This window comes from Schistocerca gregaria, chromosome 4 (genome assembly GCF_023897955.1).
Source record: "Schistocerca gregaria isolate iqSchGreg1 chromosome 4, iqSchGreg1.2, whole genome shotgun sequence".
Classification (NCBI taxonomy): domain Eukaryota; kingdom Metazoa; phylum Arthropoda; class Insecta; order Orthoptera; family Acrididae; genus Schistocerca; species Schistocerca gregaria.
Window position 1 is genome coordinate 677868031 of NC_064923.1, and position 19796 is coordinate 677887826.

Sequence of the window (19796 nt, forward strand, 5' to 3'; positions counted from 1 at the left end):
TGGGTGGCTTCAGAGTGGATGACATGTGATGAAGCATAGTTTCTCTCTTGCTAGTGGTGACTCACCAGCAGTCACTAAGCGTTCACGAGCTCTATTCAGCGCACAGAAGTACGGCCCCAAATTGTTCGCCTCCCTGGCCACACCATGGGAGGATTGTCAGGCTAAGGATGGAAGCAGATCTTATTCGTCCCGGTACCTTGTTATGATTGAGGGCTGATGGGATCTTTCATGACGATGAAGCCTCAGTCGTTTGTTGAGCATTTACAGGACAAGTTTGGGGAGGTGGAGGGTACTTGCCCCAACAGGTGTTCCCAGTGTTACCATAAATGGCGTGTTATAGTCTGTCTGTCAACTCGGGAGCGAGGGGCACCTTTGGTGGGGGAAGTAGTCTTTCCTGGAAGAACCCTGCCACTGGCCTACAGGGCCACCTAAAATCAGTTCAGTTGCCCTGTTACCTGTCTAGCGGTGTAGTTTGCCGTGCAGTGATATACTGATATGCGTCGTTTTTGTTTGTGGAATCTTTGTTGCCAGTGTCAGTCAGTTGACTTTGTGTACTCACTGATATACCTCAGCATCCCTAAGTGATGGATAATTGCCCTGTATTGCAAGAAAATGTGCAGAATATGAAAAAGAGGTATTTGCGGAGTAACGAGCATTCAATCGTGTCTAACGTTATTACAGCATGTGTTAAGGAGGTGACACAAAAAGAACTGTTGGCTAATATTAACAGTCCCAATGAAAGGGCTGCAGTTTATGCAAACGTTAGACTCACCACAATAGGATGCAGAAGGAAGGAACGTGAAAACAAGCCGCATGGTTTACTGAAATCGCCGCGAAGGAAAACTAATAATTTAGGAGGAAACCCATCGTTAGACTGTTTCACAAAATCTGTCATTTGACAAACGATGGAGGACATTTACATAAACCAATAAATAGTGCTGACCTTACATAAATTAGTTACTGCCGTGAAACAGAAAACACATTTTCCATGGCAGAAAGATGTTTTACACAAGACATTGTGTGAAATGGGATTTACCTTGAAAAGATCTGTAAGTAAATGAAAGATTCTCGTAGAAAGAACAGATATAATTGTACCTGATCCAAGTGATGAAATTAAGGGAGCTAGGCAAAAAATTCTTTTATATTGATGAAACTTGGGGGGACAACACCATCACTTACAGAAAATGTTGGCAGGGCCCTGGCATTGATGGCATTATGGACAATGTTAGCAGAAGCAGTATTACATCAAAAGATGGCTCTTACCCAATGTGCAGTTGATTTATCAAGATGGATGTGTAACAGGAGACTACCATGGGCAAATTAACTAAGAAAATTTTTCTAATTGTATATCGAATAAAGTAATTCTGAATCTGCCACCGAACTGTGTTGTTATTATGGACAACGCTTCATATCACAAGGAGCAGCACAACAAAGCTCCAACTAGGTCCTCGAATAGAAGCAAAATGATTGAATGCTTATTAAAAAATAAGGTGGAAGCTGATCTGACAATGAGAAAAACAAAATTATTTGATTTAGTTAAACAACATAAGCCGGAAGACAAAGTATCTGAAATTAATAAAATACTTGAAGCTCATGGACACATTGTGCTGCAACTTCCACCATACAACTGTGACTTAAATCCAATTGAAATGGCGTGGGCAAAGCTCAAGAATTTAGTCAGAGGAAGAAATGTTCTTGGAGATATTAGCATGACGAAGTTGGTGCAGTTGGTGACAGAAGGTATGTAGCCATTTTCTGAGCTTCCATTTTTTATTCTGAACTAAATTTTGTCATAACCGAAAGAGAGTGTATACAAACACTTGTCCCAATAGTTACAGGTTTTGGAAAGATAATTCAAGAGGACTGGAGTGCATACTGCCTCCACGTGGAGAAACGAGAGTACTGGGTTAAGGATGGGCTTATGGAAGATGTAATAGACGCTATAGTTATTAATTTAGAAAGTGATGACGACGACGACGACAGTAAAGACAGTGACAATGTTGATGATGACCTCTAAAATACAATGTGTGTAAGCAGGCAATGAATATTTTTTTGAAAAATATGTTGTGTGTCCTTTCAAGCCTGACTCTCCTCATACACTATGAAGTTTCTTTTGGTAGAAATGTACTACATGGTATTTAAATATTTTCCAAGATACAGTCAAATGTGGTCCAAAGCAATAAATACCATTACAAAACCAGGAATAACTAGAGAACTTCATGGTAAAATCAATTAACTTTTCGCTAGTAGAACGTGATTCTATCACGTAAAACATTTGATGCTTAGAGAATAGCAGCATTTGAATGTATTCTGTCACTAAAACTCTATCTTTGTTACTATTCACATGATTCTAAGGAATATTTTTTAAAACATATGTGCAATAGCTATTCTAAACACTACTCGAATTTCTTTCGAAACATGTATACCGACTTTGGACTTTTTATGTAAAAAGCTTGACATAAAAGGTGCGTTCACATATTAATTTTTATTTTTTGGTAAGAACTTTAATTGTTAATGCACAACAATGTTATCTTATTCAAAATATTCCCCAGTACATACTGTACTCTTATGCCAGTGCTTTTTCCAATTCCCAAAACACTTCAGGAATTGTTTCCTAGGCATAGTTCATAGGACTTTTGACTGCATTTTTAATCTTATCCACTCTTGTAAAACTGCTGTCCTTTAAGGCCTGTTTTGAAATGTTTATACCACTTGTATGCTCTTGGTTTACTCATAAGAGCAATATTTAACATTGCTAAAAAATTAATACACTTTATTCCATTCTTATAACAAAATTTGGTTCAGATTCTCTAATCTATTTTTATACAAAACAAATAATAGTTGATGCTACCAAACACACACAACTTTTGACAACTGACAAATACCCAATATGCTAAACATTGCACCGATACTTTTCAGACATTTTTAGGAAGACAGTGACAAAAAAAAAGCAGTGTGAATTGAACAAATACAAAACACGGAATTATAAATTTCTGCTTACTTTTTAAACACTCTTCGTGTTGTAAGAGTTGTTAAGTTTCAATTCAACCCTTTCAAGAAAACTTCTACCTTTTAGTAGAAACACAAAGTAAGAACAAGCCTTAAATTCTACAGATTGATTGCACTATATCTGGTTCATCTTACAAATAGAGGAACATACCTTCACATGAATAGGCATTCGGTTCTATGTTTGTAGTAGAATCCTGACTTCCGTTCTTATGTTAATATTATTTACTATATAATGTTTTGTTTCGAAGAAGCTATCATCTTTTGTTTTCCTTATACTCTTAATGCATTTGTCAATAATAAACACAGCCGGGATGTATCTGTACATGGTGTCGCCACAGATTTAAAGCATGTGCCGCGGCAGGGCCAGTACTGTGATGTGAAACAGCCTGTAGAAGCACCCTGTGACATAGCAGGGTAGGCAGAGTGGGGCTCACTCGCTCCTCAGTTTACCGCCAGACTATATCTACCAACGCTTACATGATTGCTGAGCACTTTGCTCGAGCCTCTGCATCAGAGAATTTCCCCCAGCCTTTTGCACTCTCAAACGGTGGCTGGAAGGGAAAGTCCTCTCATTCACTACATGCCACAGTGAATCCTGTAACGCCTCATTTACGGAGTGGGGGCTCCTCATTGCCCTTGCAGGGGACTAATGACCTCAGATGTTAAGTTCCATAGTGCTTAGAGTAATTTGATTCAATGCCCTTGCACATTGCTCCGACACATCTCCAGGGCCAGATTGAATCAACAGCCAGATGATTAAACATATCTCAGCTTGACTACAAGTAACATCTCATCAGCTTCAACCAGATCTGGTGCAATAGTGTCTTCCCGTCGCAATGGCAGGAGAGCAACCTTCTGGTGCTCAAACTAGGTAAAAACCCCCCTTTATGTGGATAGCTATTGGCCCATCAGCCTCACCAACATTCTTTGTAAGCTGCTGGAACATATGGTGTGTCGGCGGTTGGTTGGGTCCTGGAGTCACGTGGCCTACTGGCTTCATGCCAGGGTGGCTTCAGCCAGGGTCGCTCAACCACTGATAATCCTGTGTCCCTTGAGTCTGCCATTCAAACAGCTTTTTCCAGATGCCAACACCTGGTTGCCGTCTTATTTCACTTACATAAAGCATAGGACACGACCTGGCGACATCGTATCCTTTCCATATTGTATGAGTGGGGTCTCTAGGGCCCATTCCTGATTTTCTTATCCAAAACTTCCTGTCACTCTGTACTTCCCATGTCCAAGTTGGTGCCTCCCATAGTTCCCCCATATCCAGGAGAATGGGGTCCTGCAGGGCTCTGTATTGAGGGTCCCTCCTTTTTAGTGGCCATTAATGGTCTAGCAGCAGCTGTAGGGCTGTCCGTCTCACCCTCTCTGTATGCAGATGTCTGCATTTTGTATTGCTTCACCATTACTTGTGTTACTGAGTATTGCCTACTGGGAGCCATCCACAAGGTGCAGTCATGAGCTCTATCCCATGGATTCCAGTTTTCTGCCATGAAGACATGTGTCATGCGTTTCTGTCAGCATCATACTGTTTATCAGGAAGCAGCACTTTACTGTAAAGACAATCCACTCACTGTAGTATAGACGTATCGATTCTTGGGTCTGGTTTTCAATGCTCATTTGACTTGGCTTACTCATCTTCAACTTGAACGTAAGTGTTGCCAGGACCTCAGTGCCCTCCTCTGCTTAACACGCGATCTAGTGTGTGCACATTGCTCCACACTGCTGCAGCTCTACAGAGTCCTTGCTCAATCCTGCCTTGACTATGGGAGTCTGGTTAATGGTTCAGCGGCGCTCTCAGCATTGTGTTAGCTCGATCCATTGCACTATTGTGGAGTTTGACTCACGACAGCAGGTTTTACGAAGTCTGGTGACAAGGGTATTGATTGAGGCTGGAGTCCCTCCATTGAAGATCATATGCGCACAACTGCTCGCCAGTTACATTGCACACATTCATAGCTCCCCTGAACATCCTAATTACTGTCTTCTTTTCCCAACCAAGGCGGTTCACCTCCTGCATAGGCGGCCCTGGTCAGAGCTAACGATTGTGGTTCACATGTGATTGCTTCTGTCTGAACTGGAGTCCTTCCCTTTACCACCGCTCCTCGAGGTCCATTCTCGCATGCCTCCATGGTGTAGCTGTAGGCCGAAGCTTCACCTGAACCTTTTGCACGGCCCTGAGGACTCTGTTAACCCTGCGGCTCTGTTATCACTTCCCCTCTATTCTTAAAGTGTTCTGGGGCTCTGAAGTGGTTTACACTGATGGCTCTATGGCTGATGGCAATGCTTGCTTCACCTTTGTTCACCTTTGTCCACAGAGGCCATATTGTACAGCATTCCCTACCTGATGGCTGCAATATATTCACTGCAGAGCTGGTGGCCATATCTTGTGCACTTCAGTATATCCTTTCATGTCCTGAGGAATCCTTTCTTTTGTGTACTGGCTCTTGAGCAGCCTACAAGCTATACACCAGTGATAACCTTGCCATCCTTTGGTGGTGTCCGTCCAGGAGGCCGCTGATGCCCTGGACTGGTCTCGTCATTCAGTGGTGTTTGTGTGGACCCCAGGACACGTCAGCATCCCAGGCAACAAACTTGCCGACAGGCTGGCCACACAGGCTATGGGGAAACCGTTTCTGGAGATGGGCATCTCTGAACCTGACCTGCATTCTGATTTATGCCGTAGGGTTTTTCGGCTTTGGGAGACTGAGTGGCATAACAGTATGCACAGCAAACTGTGTGTCACTAAAGAAACTGCGAATGTGGAAGTCTCCCCTGCGAGCTTCTTGCAGTGAATCAGTTGTCCTTTGTCGACTCCACATTGGCCATACGTGGTTCACACATGGTTACCTCCTCTGTCGTGAGGACCCACCTCAGTGCTGCTGTGGCTTCAAAATGACAGTCGTTCACCTCTTGCTGGACTGCCCATTTTTAGCCACTCTTCAGCTGACTTTTAACTTTCCCAGCACCCTACCTTCAGTGTTGGGCTACAACACCTCAACAGCAGCTTTAGTTCTACGTTTTATTTGTGAGAGTGGGTTTTATCATTTGATCTGAGTTTTAGTGTGTTGCAGAGTGGCTGGCTTCTCCTTTTTTATTCTCATGGTCAGCCAGTCATGGTAATTTGCTTTCTTGTTTTTAATCTCCTCTCCCTGTTTCTTGCACCTCTCTGTGGTTTTCTTGTCCTGTTTTGTCCATGATGGAGTTGCTTGTCCTTCTGTTGTTCTTCTGGTTCTTCCTTTGTCGTGTTATTGTGCCGTACATCATCTTTGTTTTCTTCTTTCCCATGGGTAACTGTTCTACTGGGAATGAGGGATTGATGACCTCACAATTAGGTCCTCCCCCTCTCCTTTAAACCAACCCAATTTTGATACATACACCAGTCGAAGTAGAAGTGCCAGGAAACACTTTAATCCTGTCCACTGCCTCAGGGATATTCTTTTGGGGGGGGGGGGGGGGTGATTTCTCCACCCTTCTGCTTCTGTATAAACATGTCATACTACCGCACTTGGATTACTGTTGCCTAGCCTATGGAGTGGCAGCCCATCCTTTAAGAACCAGTTTGTCATTGTGTGATCAGACTTGCAGTTGGTGTCCTTCTCAGGCACCCTGTAGGTAGCTTTCTAATAAACAAGGAATATTTTCTTACAGAAGTTTATGCCTCAAAAGTTACTTAACTGTGCTGGCCATGTATGTAGCCTCAAAGAGCATGTAAAACCCCCATCTCTTCTCGGATAAAAGTAAATGACATCCACAAACATGTCCCAACATCTGGCTGCCCACAATCCATTATCTCACAAATATGAGACACCATTCTGAACACCATCTTATAAACACTCACTTGAAGGGTCACTTGCTCACATCTGTGTCTGTATCCATCATGCAGTCTAAAATATGTAATACAGTTCTATGCTACAATGGCTAATTTGTTTGGTGGTGAATGAATTAGTTCAGAAATCATCTACACTGAAAGATCATATTTTAGTAGTTACACTGGCTTCAAGGTCACACACACACACACACACACACACACACACACACACACACACACACACACACAGGCAGCAGTGAATAGAACACCCTACCACAGGACTGTAGTACCTTTACTGTAACAGTAGTATTAATTATGCAAGCTATTGGTTACACCTGCTCTTGCTTATATGGGTCTTCCTTAATTTGCAGTGACACTCTAAGTATGTCGAAAACTCCCACTGTTATTTCTGACACCTACTTCTCATTGAGCTCTAAAGGCCAGTTGTGTTTATCTGTCAGAATCCCAGCTAATGTACTCACAGATAATTTGGCCAAAGAGGTCAATAAAGAGGATGTCCTTGAATTAAAAGTACCTGACCCTGACTTAGAGTACCGTATCCCAACAACTTCTAGTGCTGTGGATTAGGGAGTGGTATCAGGAAGCTGCTGCTAGCAATCTGTGTACCATAAAAGGTCCTAAAACTGTGTGCATGATTATCTTCATGCAAAATTTTCCACTAAAAATTTAAAATTCCCTGCTGACTCCACATGAGGCATACAAGACTGCTCATATAAAAATATTCTTAAACAATCTGCTACACCTTACTACAGTTGTGCTGTTCCTTGCTCAGTGGCACACATTTTAATAGTGCGCTCCATATTTAATTTAGTAAGGCAAAAACTAAAGCTAACTGACTCACTTTTAGTCCAATCCATCCAATGAACCTAGTTTTACAATTTGTGACAGTACTGCATTTATCATCATATTTGAAGGTCAGACAATATAGCCTCATCAGCCTCTGAGCTGTCCAGCCAAAATATTGTGGAATGAAGTTTACGACAACCGGCTGCAATTCCAAAATCTCTTTGAACAGTTAATTCCCTGGGAGAATTTTAAATTTTACAACTACTATATTTTCATCATTTCTTTGGGAGTGATCACATTCATACGAACACCTAAATTGAGCAAGGAGGCCTGCCTCTCTCTCTCTCTCTCTCTCTCTCTCTCTCTCTCTCTCTGTCTCTCTCTCTCTCTCTCTCTCTCTCCCCTCCCTCCCTCCCTCTCTCTCTCTCTCCCCGCCCTCCCTCCCTCCCTCCCCCTCTCTCTCTCTCCCCGCCCTCCCTCCCTCCCTCCCTCCCTCACCAGGTGTGCAATTATATGCTTTGATAAGATATTCCTATAATATGACACATGTTGTGTCAATTTGCTGTATATGACATGCCAGATGTTTTCTGGTGCAGGATTTTGTTCACTTGTTGCCTTGTCATCAAAATTTTTGGTTACCATTTGAAAGCCACTTTTGGCTGCTATAGATACCTTCATTGCACTTCGCTGTTGCAAACGGACATTACACCATGAAAGACATAAATCTGAATACAACAGATGCACATAAATGACTGGACAGACAGTTAATAATTTAGTGAAAGAAAATTGGGATAAGGGAACTTGGAACATGGCTCACCTGCTTTGCAGTATAACAGTGTGACCACGTAACTAAGGTGCTGTGCTCTTCATTTTTGCTCAATGTTGTACTTTTTGAGCTCGGACTATTCAGTGTTCCTATTTTTCTTTATTTTCACAGTTCAGTACACCTTCTTCCTGTTTTCATGTTTGATCTACATTCAGTTTTTGACAGGCTGACCACTGGACCCACTTATCACTAAATCTGAGAGGGATGCGATAGGGAGTTTTTCTTGTTAGCACTTGCTGAACTATATCTGTCATCTGTATGTCCCAGTGGAGATCCTGCATGGCTACCAGCCACAAGTACTTTTCCACTTACTGCACCTAGAATGGGGACCACAAGGAGACCGACACTCAATGTACTTCTGGCCTGGCATCCTGATGTGAATGCACACCTTTAAGAAAAGCACAGCCTTCATTATCATCTATGCAAGGGTCCACTCAAGGCCATTTCATGTAAGAGTTCACTATAGCAAATTCAGTTGTGTTCAAAGTGCCACTGCCACCCAATTAACTACCACAGACCCAGCAGATGCTCACAATGCAGCTCCTAGGCCATCATCTCCAGCACCATCTCAGCTGAGATTAGCAACTGAGGTGCTAGGGCCACATTACTCCAGGACCCAGCATCAGATGCAACTCATCTCCTCCCTCTCCAGCTTCGCAGAACATTGAGATGGCACACCACATACCAGACAGAGGAGGCACATTGTGTCAGGTGTGATGGTGATATGTGTAGAGACAGAAATGCATTTAAGGGCAGTATACCACCATGGCTTGAGCCCATCACCTGATGTTCATTGCTATTCCTGCTGCCCACTAAACATAGCTGGCAAACTGCTTTACTGATAACATAGCATTACTTGATTTAAGACTGTGAATCTTACTTGTATTGATAGTGTTCATGCTATTATTGCTTGTTGTGTATAGGTTTATGAGCTTCCACTTTGGCCTGGTAACTATGCCACTGCCTCTGCCACACTCCTCTATATATTGTCATGTATATTCTCATCTCTAATTGGACATGTTTGAAGAAAATTACTGCTCAAAATCAACATTTCATTGTTCGTATTTAAAGCTGAAAACTGTAATGTATGGATCAGTCTAGAGTAATCCTTTATCTAGTGATAGACCTCAAATAAATGATGTACCATAATTTGAGTGATAAGGTGATGAAACATTTGCATGTTTGTATACCCAAATTTGTTCACTCAAAAACTGTTACAGTGATCATTTGAAGATACAAGTCACTAAACTAAATTATCTCATTTGGTTTTGCAGAGGAGATGCACCAGAAAGCATACCTTCTCTGATGAAAGTTCATTATCACAAGACAGCAGCTGCTCCCAAGAAAGTATTGAATTGCATGACTTGCAGGTTTGTGAATGTTCAATATTTTTCATCCATTAAGGACAGACCCCAAGTTCCAAAAATGGGATTGGAGTCTTCATTTAAAGAAAAAAAAAAATATTAGCATACTGCCTCTAAGTTAATGGGGAATGAGCTATACACTAACTTTGAAAGAATTACATCTCAGTCATCAAACTTATGTTTGAATTACCAAAAGTCTTGTGATACGTCATAGCTAAATCTAAAGTTCTGGCCCACAATCTCAAAATTGTTAGTATCTGTGTAGAAAGAGCTTTTAGTTTGAAGTTTCAAACATAAGTTCCTTTTTTATGTTTCTTTAACACTCACCTTGTGTAGCATAAGTTATGAATGCCCACAGGTTTTAATGTTTTACTGCCCATCACTGTTTCAGAAAAGAGTTATAAATTTATTGCATTTGACATACTAAGAACATTGAGAACTAATTGCCACAATCACATTTATTACATCACTCAAGGTCTTACGTTTGACAGTATTCTCAAAAGATGTATCTGACCATATTGTTGTAATGTGTAAACAGAAAGTGGATCATTCTTAAACATCCATTCATTTCACTCATTGTGTTCCATAGTCTGTCAACAAGGATAATCTCCAGGGGTGTTAACTGAGTCAACTAATACATAAACAAATGGCAAATCATAGAAACAATTAGTGCACGGCATTTACTTTGTCATCACTGTACTGATCAATACTATTTGTGCTTACACATACCATATTTCATTTACAAGGGGAGGCCATGACATTTGGAACACGGATTTACTGCAAACTTCGTACACTCATAGTACTCCATGAGGACAACAAAATGTGTAAGCAGTAGCGTGTACTTTTCAAGTGTATTGAGAAAATGGCAAGGCAATTTCGGTTGTCATATATATAATATTAAAAACAAAGATTCCAAGACTTACCAAGCGGGAAAGTGCCGGTAGACAGGCACAATAAAATAACACACAAACACACACACAAAATTTCTAGCTTTCACAACCGGTGGTTGCTTCATCAGGAAAGAGGGAAGGAGAAGGAAAGATGAAAGGATGTGGGTTTTAAGGGAGAGGGTAAGGAGTTGTTCCAGTCCTGGGAGCGGAAAGACTTACCTTAGGGGGGAAAAAAGGATAGGTATATACTCTCGCGCGCGCTCACACACACATCCATACATACATATACAGACACAAGCAGACATATTTAAAGGCAAAAGGGCAAAAAACTAGAAAGGAAGCTGCTATTCAGAAAAAAAGCTGATGCTTCCTTAATTAAGGATGATGGGACAATTGAAGTAGAATTCTCTGATAGTTGTATCAATGTCAGCAAATATTCCACCTATGAATAAACAACTGATAGAGATTAATTACATTTACTGCAGCAATCATTGTTTACACCAGTGACAGACAAAACTTGTGGAGTGATTGTGTTATTAAAAAGTTTTAACTTCCCTAGGTATGACTACTGTCTGATTATTACATTCTTCTTCTGGCTTGATGACACCTTACTTTGTCTTAATTCCTTAAAAAATGTAGAAATATCAATGTTTTAAATCTGAAATTAAAAACTGGTATTTTATTGATCATTTTTTTATCTGTCTCACTGGGGCGACATAAATTCGTGCTAATTTCCATCGACAATTCCTTAAGTGATTTTTGGTTGTTTGCAACTGATTTTTTTAGTTTTCTTTTCTGACTGAAGAGATGACTAACACAAACTTAACCCTCAAGCGGTGTGATGTTTTCCATAACACAAGCGGGTGCACAACATACTTTGTACACACGTAAAGAATAGCTGCAATTGTTACCAAGGTACAAAGCAAAGTTTAGTCTTAGTCTAATTAACAATGATAAAATAAACTTATATAGTATGAGCTAAAGCACTGTTTAATTAAATAATAATGAAATAAACTCAACATTGCATTACTCTATTGCCATGGACAGGTATTATCCCATGGTAATGGCCACACGAAGCATTAAACAGTGCAGTTGCATCAGATCCCAGCCAACTGCTTATTCGATTACTAATTATCTCATGTACAGCTGCTCCATAATAGGATTGTGCTGCTAGCTCATAATCTGGCCATTTTATTGCACAACTCATAATTTTTTTTCCTCACCTAACTCGCTATTTTATATTACTGTTGCTTGCTTGAACATGTGAAAGCACAATTTATCACTGGGTTAGCTGAAATAATAATGAAAGAATAGGTATGGGCTCACAATTGTGGTAAACAATTTTATTTATAGTTCACGTACTTTATTCATAGGCACATCCATGGAGGGTTAATGTAATATTTACAGGGTATCCCATTTAGCCTGCTCACCTAAAATAAGTTTTTCCGGATGCATTAAACAAAAAAATTGTTTCAACCAAATGTATTACAATCATTGGGCAGTTCTTGTTAGGGATATATGTTTTATGTATCACCACAGATGTAGGAAAATACAGGGTAGAGATTAATTTTTTTAAATGGAAGCTTGTACAGTTTATTCAAGAATACACACAACCTCTCAAAGAGCTATTCAGAAATGTATCGCAGTGTACCATTTTTGTCAATAAAATGTAGATGTCTGAACAATAAAGAGAAAACAGGTTGTGAAGAAACAGATCTGTTTCCTGCCTTGATTGTATGCATTACATAATCATTGTAATGCTGTAATAGAGGTGTGGTTTTGTTTATGATTTCAGATTCGTGTAATACAGGTACTCCTCTCCCCCCATGCACCTCATTTGTTGTTGCTTGAGCATACAGCACACTGCATACCAGTGTAATTGTGGACCAGAGTAACTTCGTAACAGCTTGATGGTAGTACACACTGTGGACATACGTACATGATAAGGTAGAAATTCCACTGATCTACAGAGAAAGTACATTGACAGAAAATAATTTGGTCAAATGAATTTTAATGTCAGTCCCGTTAGAGAACATTATGGTTATTTTACTGCACATATCTATACTGTAATTATCTGTAGGCAGGTGGAATTCTGTTGAGGGGCAATTACCATACAGCAGACAATTTCATGACAATCCATTTCCTTCTCAATGGATGTTTGGTTGTCCCAATTCATATATATATATATGAAATGGGACTTAGAGAAAGCTTTTGACAATGTTAACTGGAATACTCTCTTTCAAATTCTAAAGGTGGCAGGGGTAAAATACAGGGAGCAAAAGGCTATTTATGATTTGTACATAAACCAGATGGCAGTTATATGAGTCAAGGGGCGTGAAAGAGAAGCAGTGGTTGGGAAGGGAGTGAGACAGGGCTGTAGCCTATCCCCAATGTTACTCAGTCTGTATATTGAGCAAGCAGTGAAGGAAACATAAGAAAAATTTGGAGTAGGTATTAAAATACATGGAGAAGAAATAAAAACTTTGAGGTTCGCCAATGACACCGTAATTCTGTCAGAGACAGCAAAGGACTTGGAAGAGCAGTTGAACGGAATGGATAGTGTCTTGAAAGGAGGATATACGATGAACATCAACAAAAGCAAAACGAGGATAATGGAATGTAGTCGAATTAAGTCGGGTGATGTAAAGGAGTTTTGCTATTTGGGGAGCAAAATAACTGATGGTGGTCGAAGTAGAGATGATATAAAATGTAGACTGGCAATGGCAAGAAAAGCGCTTCTGAAGAAGAGAGATTTGTTAACATCGAGTATAGATTTAAGTGTCAGGAAGTCATTTCTGAAAGGATTTGTATGGAGTGTAGCCATGTATGGAAGTGAAACATGGAGGATAAATAGTTTGGACAAGAAGAGAATAGAAGCTTTCGAAATGTGGTGCTACAGAAGAATGCTGAAGATTAAATGGGTAGATCACATGACTAATGAGGAAGTATTGAATCGGATTGGGGAGAAGAGAAGTTTGTGGCACAACTTGACCAGAAGAAGGGATCGGTTGGTAGGACATGTTCTGAGGCATCAAGGGATCACCAATTTCATTTGGAGGGCAGCGTAGAGGGTAAAAATCATAGAGGGAGACAGAGATGAATACACTAAGCAGATTGTGAAGGATGTAGGTTGCAGAAGGTACTGGGAGATGAAGAAGCTTGCACAGGATAGAGTAGCATGGAGAGCTGCATCAAACCAGTCTCGGGACTGAAGACCACAACAACAACAACATGAAATGGGAAGTTTAAATTCAATACCTTGAAATCATCATAGAACATAAACATACAAAGCTGCTTTGGTTGCTGTGCTCACTGCTCCAGCTGTGAATCCTCTTGTCAGCACACAGTGAATTCAACATAAAGTTGTCGTCTCAAAAACAATTGCACATAGCATTCTGCAACACCATAAATTTCATCCTTACATCATTTGTTTACATCAAGAACTTCGGGGAACTTCGTGGAAATGACTTCAACAATAGAGTTCAATTTTGTCAGTGGGCTCAGCAATAACATCCTAATTTCTTCTCTTTTAATGTTCTTTTTACCAATGAAGCATCATTCTGCAACAAAGGAATAGTCAATATGAGAAATATGTATTATTGTTCCATCTGATGGCTCAGAGAAACTGAGCATCAATGTTAATTTTGGTGTGCAATTATTGGTGATGCAATTATCTGACCTTTCTTTGTAAATGACAACCAAAATGGCAGACAAGATGCCGAATTTTTAAAAAGCACTGTTCTTCTTCTGGATGCTGTACCTCTGAATCAGAGGATGGTTAAATGTAGTATCGACATGATGGATGCCCTGCACATAACGTCTTAAGAGTACGACAACTTCTGGACTATAAATACCCTGGTAGGTGGGTTGGAAATTGTGGGCCAGTTAGTTGGTATTCCCAGTCTCCGGATCTTACACTGCTGGATGGTTGGTTTTTTGTTAGCGGTCAAAGATGCTATCTATAAGAATGTTCCAACAACACTAGAGGACAAGTAGCAACACATTATTGATGCTTGTACAGCCATCACAGAGGAAGTAGTATCATGATACAGATAGTGTCCTTCATCCACAGTATGACCATATGTATGAATGCCAATGGTCACCATTTTGAGCATGTTCTGTAACTGTTCTGTTTTTAATGTAATGGTTATACCACAGTAAAAGTTACTACAAATGGCCATGTTACTTCTTTGTCATGCACACTGTAGTGTAGCACGGTACAATAACAAGAGCCAATTACTGTACAATGCACTACTGTTGCATTCAATTTGGTGATCTTTAAAATGTTCAAAGATGCCTTGAAGAGGTTATTTGATATAGTTAATCAAATGCACTGATGTGATATTTAAATTAGAGAGCTTATGTATTATTTCCATAGTTACTAGTTTCGTGAATAAAATGAGATGTTGTGATAAATTTTTGAATAGCTCTTGGTGAAGATGAGTGTGTTCTTGAATAAAATGTACATGCTTCCATTAAAAAAATTTAGCCTCTACCCTATGTCACCTACACCTGTCAGTATACAAGAAAATGTAGACCCTCACCAAGAATTACCCATTGATGTCAAAGAACACTGGTTGAAACAATTTTTCATTTCATGCATCAGAAAAAAGTTATTTTGGGTGAGAAAGATAAATGGGACATGGATAGTGTCTTCCTCATTTGACTCTTTTTTGTCTAGGTCAAAAACTTGCTCCATGGTCTAGGATCTACACTCCTGGAAATGGAAAAAAGAACACATTGACACCGGTGTGTCAGACCCACCATACTTGCTCCAGACACTGCGAGAGGGCTGTACAAGCAATGATCACACGCACGGCACAGCGGACACACCAGGAACCGCGGTGTTGGCCATCGAATGGCGCTAGCTGCGCAGCATTTGTGCATCGCCGCCGTCAGTGTCAGCCAGTTTGCCGTGGCATACAGAGCTCCATCGCAGTCTTTAACACTGGTAGCATGCCGCGACAGTGTGGACGTGAACCGTATGTGCAGTTGACGGACTTCGAGCGAGGGCGTATAGTGGGCATGCGGGAGGCCGGGTGGACGTACCGCCGAATTGCTCAACACGTGGGGCGAGGTCTCCACAGTACATCAATGTGTCGCCAGTGGTCGGCGGAAGGTGCACGTGCCCGTCGACCTGGGACCGGACCGCAGCGACGCACGGATGCACGCCAAGACCGTAGGATCCTACGCAGTGCCGTAGGGGACCGCACCGCCACTTCTCAGCAAATTAGGGACACTGTTGCTCCTGGGGTATCGAGGAGGACCATTTGCAACCGTCTCCATGAAGATGGGCTACGGTCCCGCACACCATTAGGCCGCCTTCCGCTCACGCCCCAACATCGTGCAGCCCGCCTCCAGTGGTGTCGCGACAGGCGTGAATGGAGGGACAAATGGAGATGTGTCGTCTTCAGTGATGAGTCGCTTCTGCCTTGGTGCCAATGATGGTCATATGCGTGTTTGGAGCTGTGCAGGTGAGCGCCACAATCAGGACTGCATACTACCGAGGCACACAGGGCCAACACCCGGCATCATGGTGTGGGGAGCGATCTCCTACACTGGCCGTACACCTCTGGTGATCGTCGAGGGAACACTGAATAGTGTACGGTACATCCAATCCGTCATCGAACCCATCGTTCCACCTTTCCTAGACCGGCAAGGGAACTTGCTGTTCCAACAGGACAATGCACGTCCGCATGTATCCTGTGCCACCCAACGTGCTCTAGAAGGTGTAAGTCAACTACCCTGGCCAGCAAGATCTCCGGATCTGTCCCCCATTGAGCATGTTTGGGACTGGATGAAGCGTCGTCTCACGCGGTCTGCACGTCCATCACGAACGCTGGTCCAACTGAGGCGCCAGGTGGAAATGGCATGGCAAGCCGTTCCACAGGACTACATCCAGCATCTCTACGATCGTCTCCATGGGAGAATAGCAGCCTGCATTGCTGCGAAAGGTGGATATACACTGTACTAGTGCCGACGTTGTGCATGCTCTGTTGCCTGTCTCTATGTGCCTGTGGTTCTGTCAGTGTGATCATGTGATGTATCTGACCCCAGGAATGTGTCAATAAAGTTTCCCCTTCCTGGGACAATGAATTCACGGTGTTCTTATTTCAATTTCCAGGAGTGTATGAAAAATGGAATTGTATGCATCTTCCATTTATTCAGTTTGTCAGTGCACAATCCACTATATACAGATAATTCCTAAAACTTATTGTGCTCCGAAGCTTATACATTCTTAATTCCTATCTCGTTACTCTTACCTCTTCATAAGCTCAGCTGAACATCAGCCCACTAAGTCTTACTTAACTCATTTACTAACATCTGATATGCCACAGTAGCACCAAAACACACATACTACAATGTGGAAATTGATTTTCTTAAATTTAAAGCTTTTCATCATTTTTCGGTGGTCAAACTTTTAAATCTTTTGCCTTTTCCTGTTTCTCTTTAGATTCAGCATTGTTATGTGGGTTTTGGGAGTGTTAGTTCCAATTGGTGGCTGCATCCAGCACATAATGCCCACACTCCTCCCCAAGATGTAATTTGTGTACACAGTCTGTCTGCATCAGGAGTAAATTGCTGTTAAAGTGTGAGAACGTTTTCCAAATATTTGTGTAGCTTGCATCTGAGGTGGCGCATGGGTACTGACATGGTATTCACCTAGTTGGATGTGTGAAAATTGCCTAAAAACATCCAGGCTGGCTGGCTTACCAGCTCTTATCGTTAATTCTGAGGTGGATTCAATCTGGGACAGGTTTGCTCGCCTAAATCCTGAAAGCGGCCTGTAATGCACTTGCCTATGTTTGATGTAGATCATAATGTAAATTGTTTAAAGATAGACTAATGGTAAATCAGGTGGAATATTTTACAGACTAGTCTAGAAAAACAATGTAATGATATAGGAACTGAAGCATCAAGGGGACAGTTTTAGCAAGACTCAGTATCAAGAGTGGGCAGCAGTTTGCAAATGATGCTTCAACCACAGTCTCTCAACTCAGATGTAATTGAAAATTGAAGATGTGTTTATATTATCATGCAGCAGCTAAAACCGTGAAGATGACTTCTTGTAAGAATATTTTTGGTATGCCTACAAACTAGTATTACACCTTATTTTTCAATAATAAGATTTTCCCAAATTCATAATTTGAAAAATAGAGGGGTATTGCTTATACTTGTTTTATGGGCATTAGATCATGGTCTAAGACAATTGTCTGCCTAATGCTCAATCTTCCAGTGCTGGAGACACCATCAGAGGCAGTTAGAATCAAATTAGGTCACCCAAGCTGAACTATTCATATGTTACCACGCATCGGTTGGTTTGTGAGATCTTCAGACCATATAACACTGCTGGCCTTTATTATATTAGTACTGTGCCGATAATGATACACCTGTGAAAGGATTTTTCTTATTGTGACTTCGTGTAATGGAAATGTATTGGACTATTTTTTGATTCAGGAAAGATTGTTATTGAGAAGAAACAATAGCAAAATATGAGCCAAGATTCTGTTTTTAATCAAGCAAACTGTAATTACATAACAAGAAACAGTCACCAGCCAAATTACACAAAGTTGTACTCAGTACTAGCATGAATCATAAAGTAAATTAACTATGTGTATTGACTTGACTTGATACTAAACTTCTGTTTTGCTGGAAAGATACAGGGGGGGACAGGACAGTAGGACAGTTTAGTAAGTAATGTACCAGTGACTTGACTTGAACTACACAGGACAAGTATTAATCTATTTTGGCAACAACTGACACTCAATAACACCATCTGTTCATTAGAGTAGGAAGATGACGATAATTATAGTTAAATAGTAACAAATGGCAGAGCACTACTAACAGGCACAAGAGGTTCTTTTGTCAGCTTAGTTACAGGTAGTTAAAACTGCTGAAATAGTTATGAAGTAATTGTTTTGTACTGATTATTATTTGCATTCTCAAGGAATATTCACTACATTACATTATTAAGCTCAAGATCTAGTATGGTTTGAATAGTTGTATCCGTTTGCTAATTTTTGATTACTGTTACTATGACATTTAAATTTGGCTTAGCAACTAGCATGGGCATCCAAAAACTAATTCATTGCTAGATTCTAATTCTGGCAGAACACTTTAGTCACCAAACAAAATGGGAAACACTGTTAACTACATTACATATAAAATTACAATCACTGTTATTTCAATTAAACTATGCATTCATGAAAATGGCATGGAGTATTTTAACATTTATGCTCACTAAATAATTAAGTACTTTACAGCTCCAGGGCGAAATACCCTCAGACTTCAAGGAGAATATAATAATTCCAATCCCAAAGAAAGCAGGTGTTGACAGATATGAAAATTACCGAACTATTAGTTTAATAAGTCACAGCTGCAAAATACTAACACGAATTCTTTACAGACGAATGGAAAAACTAGTAGAAGCCGACCTCGGGGAAGATCAGTTTGGATTCCGTAGAAACACTGGAACACCTGAGGCAATACTGACCTTACAACTTACCTTAGAAAAAAGATTAAGGAAAGCAAACCTACATTTCTAGCATTTGTAGACTTAGAGAAAGCTTTTGACAATGTTGACTGGAATACTCTCTTTCAAATTCTAAAGGTGGCAGGGGTAAAATACAGGGAGCGAAAGGCTATTTACGATTTGTACATAAACCAGATGGCAGTTATAAGAGTCGAGGGACATGAAAGGGAAGCAGTGGTGGGGAAGGGAGTGAGACAGGGCTGTAGTCTATCCCCGATGTTATTCAATCTGTATATTGAGCAAGCAGTAAAGGAAACAAAAGAAAAATTCGGAGTAGGTATTAAAATTCATGGAGACGAAGTAAAAACTTTGAGGTTCGCCGATGACATTGTAATTCTGTCAGAGACGGCAAAGGACTTGGAAGAGCAGTTGAACGGAATGGACAGTGTCTTGAAAGGAAGATATAAGATGAACATTAACAAAAGCAAAACGAGGATAATGGAATGTAGTCAAATTAAATCGGGTGATGCTGAGGGAATTAGATTAGGAAATGAGACACTTAAAGTAGTAAAGGAGTTTTGCTATTTAGGAAGTAAAATAACTGATGATGGTC

At 40.8% G+C, this 19796-nt stretch overlaps 1 protein-coding gene across 2 annotated transcripts in view; it reads left to right on the forward strand.

Annotated features, from left to right (window-relative positions):
• LOC126267457 (uncharacterized) overlaps nt 1–19796 on the forward strand; it is a 395985-nt gene that overhangs the window by 10674 nt on the left and 365515 nt on the right. For both annotated transcript variants that reach the window (XM_049972726.1, XM_049972727.1), the window contains exon 3: nt 9731–9826. In XM_049972726.1, coding sequence (XP_049828683.1) covers nt 9731–9826 — 96 coding nt within the window. The remainder of the gene's footprint in view (nt 1–9730; nt 9827–19796) is intronic.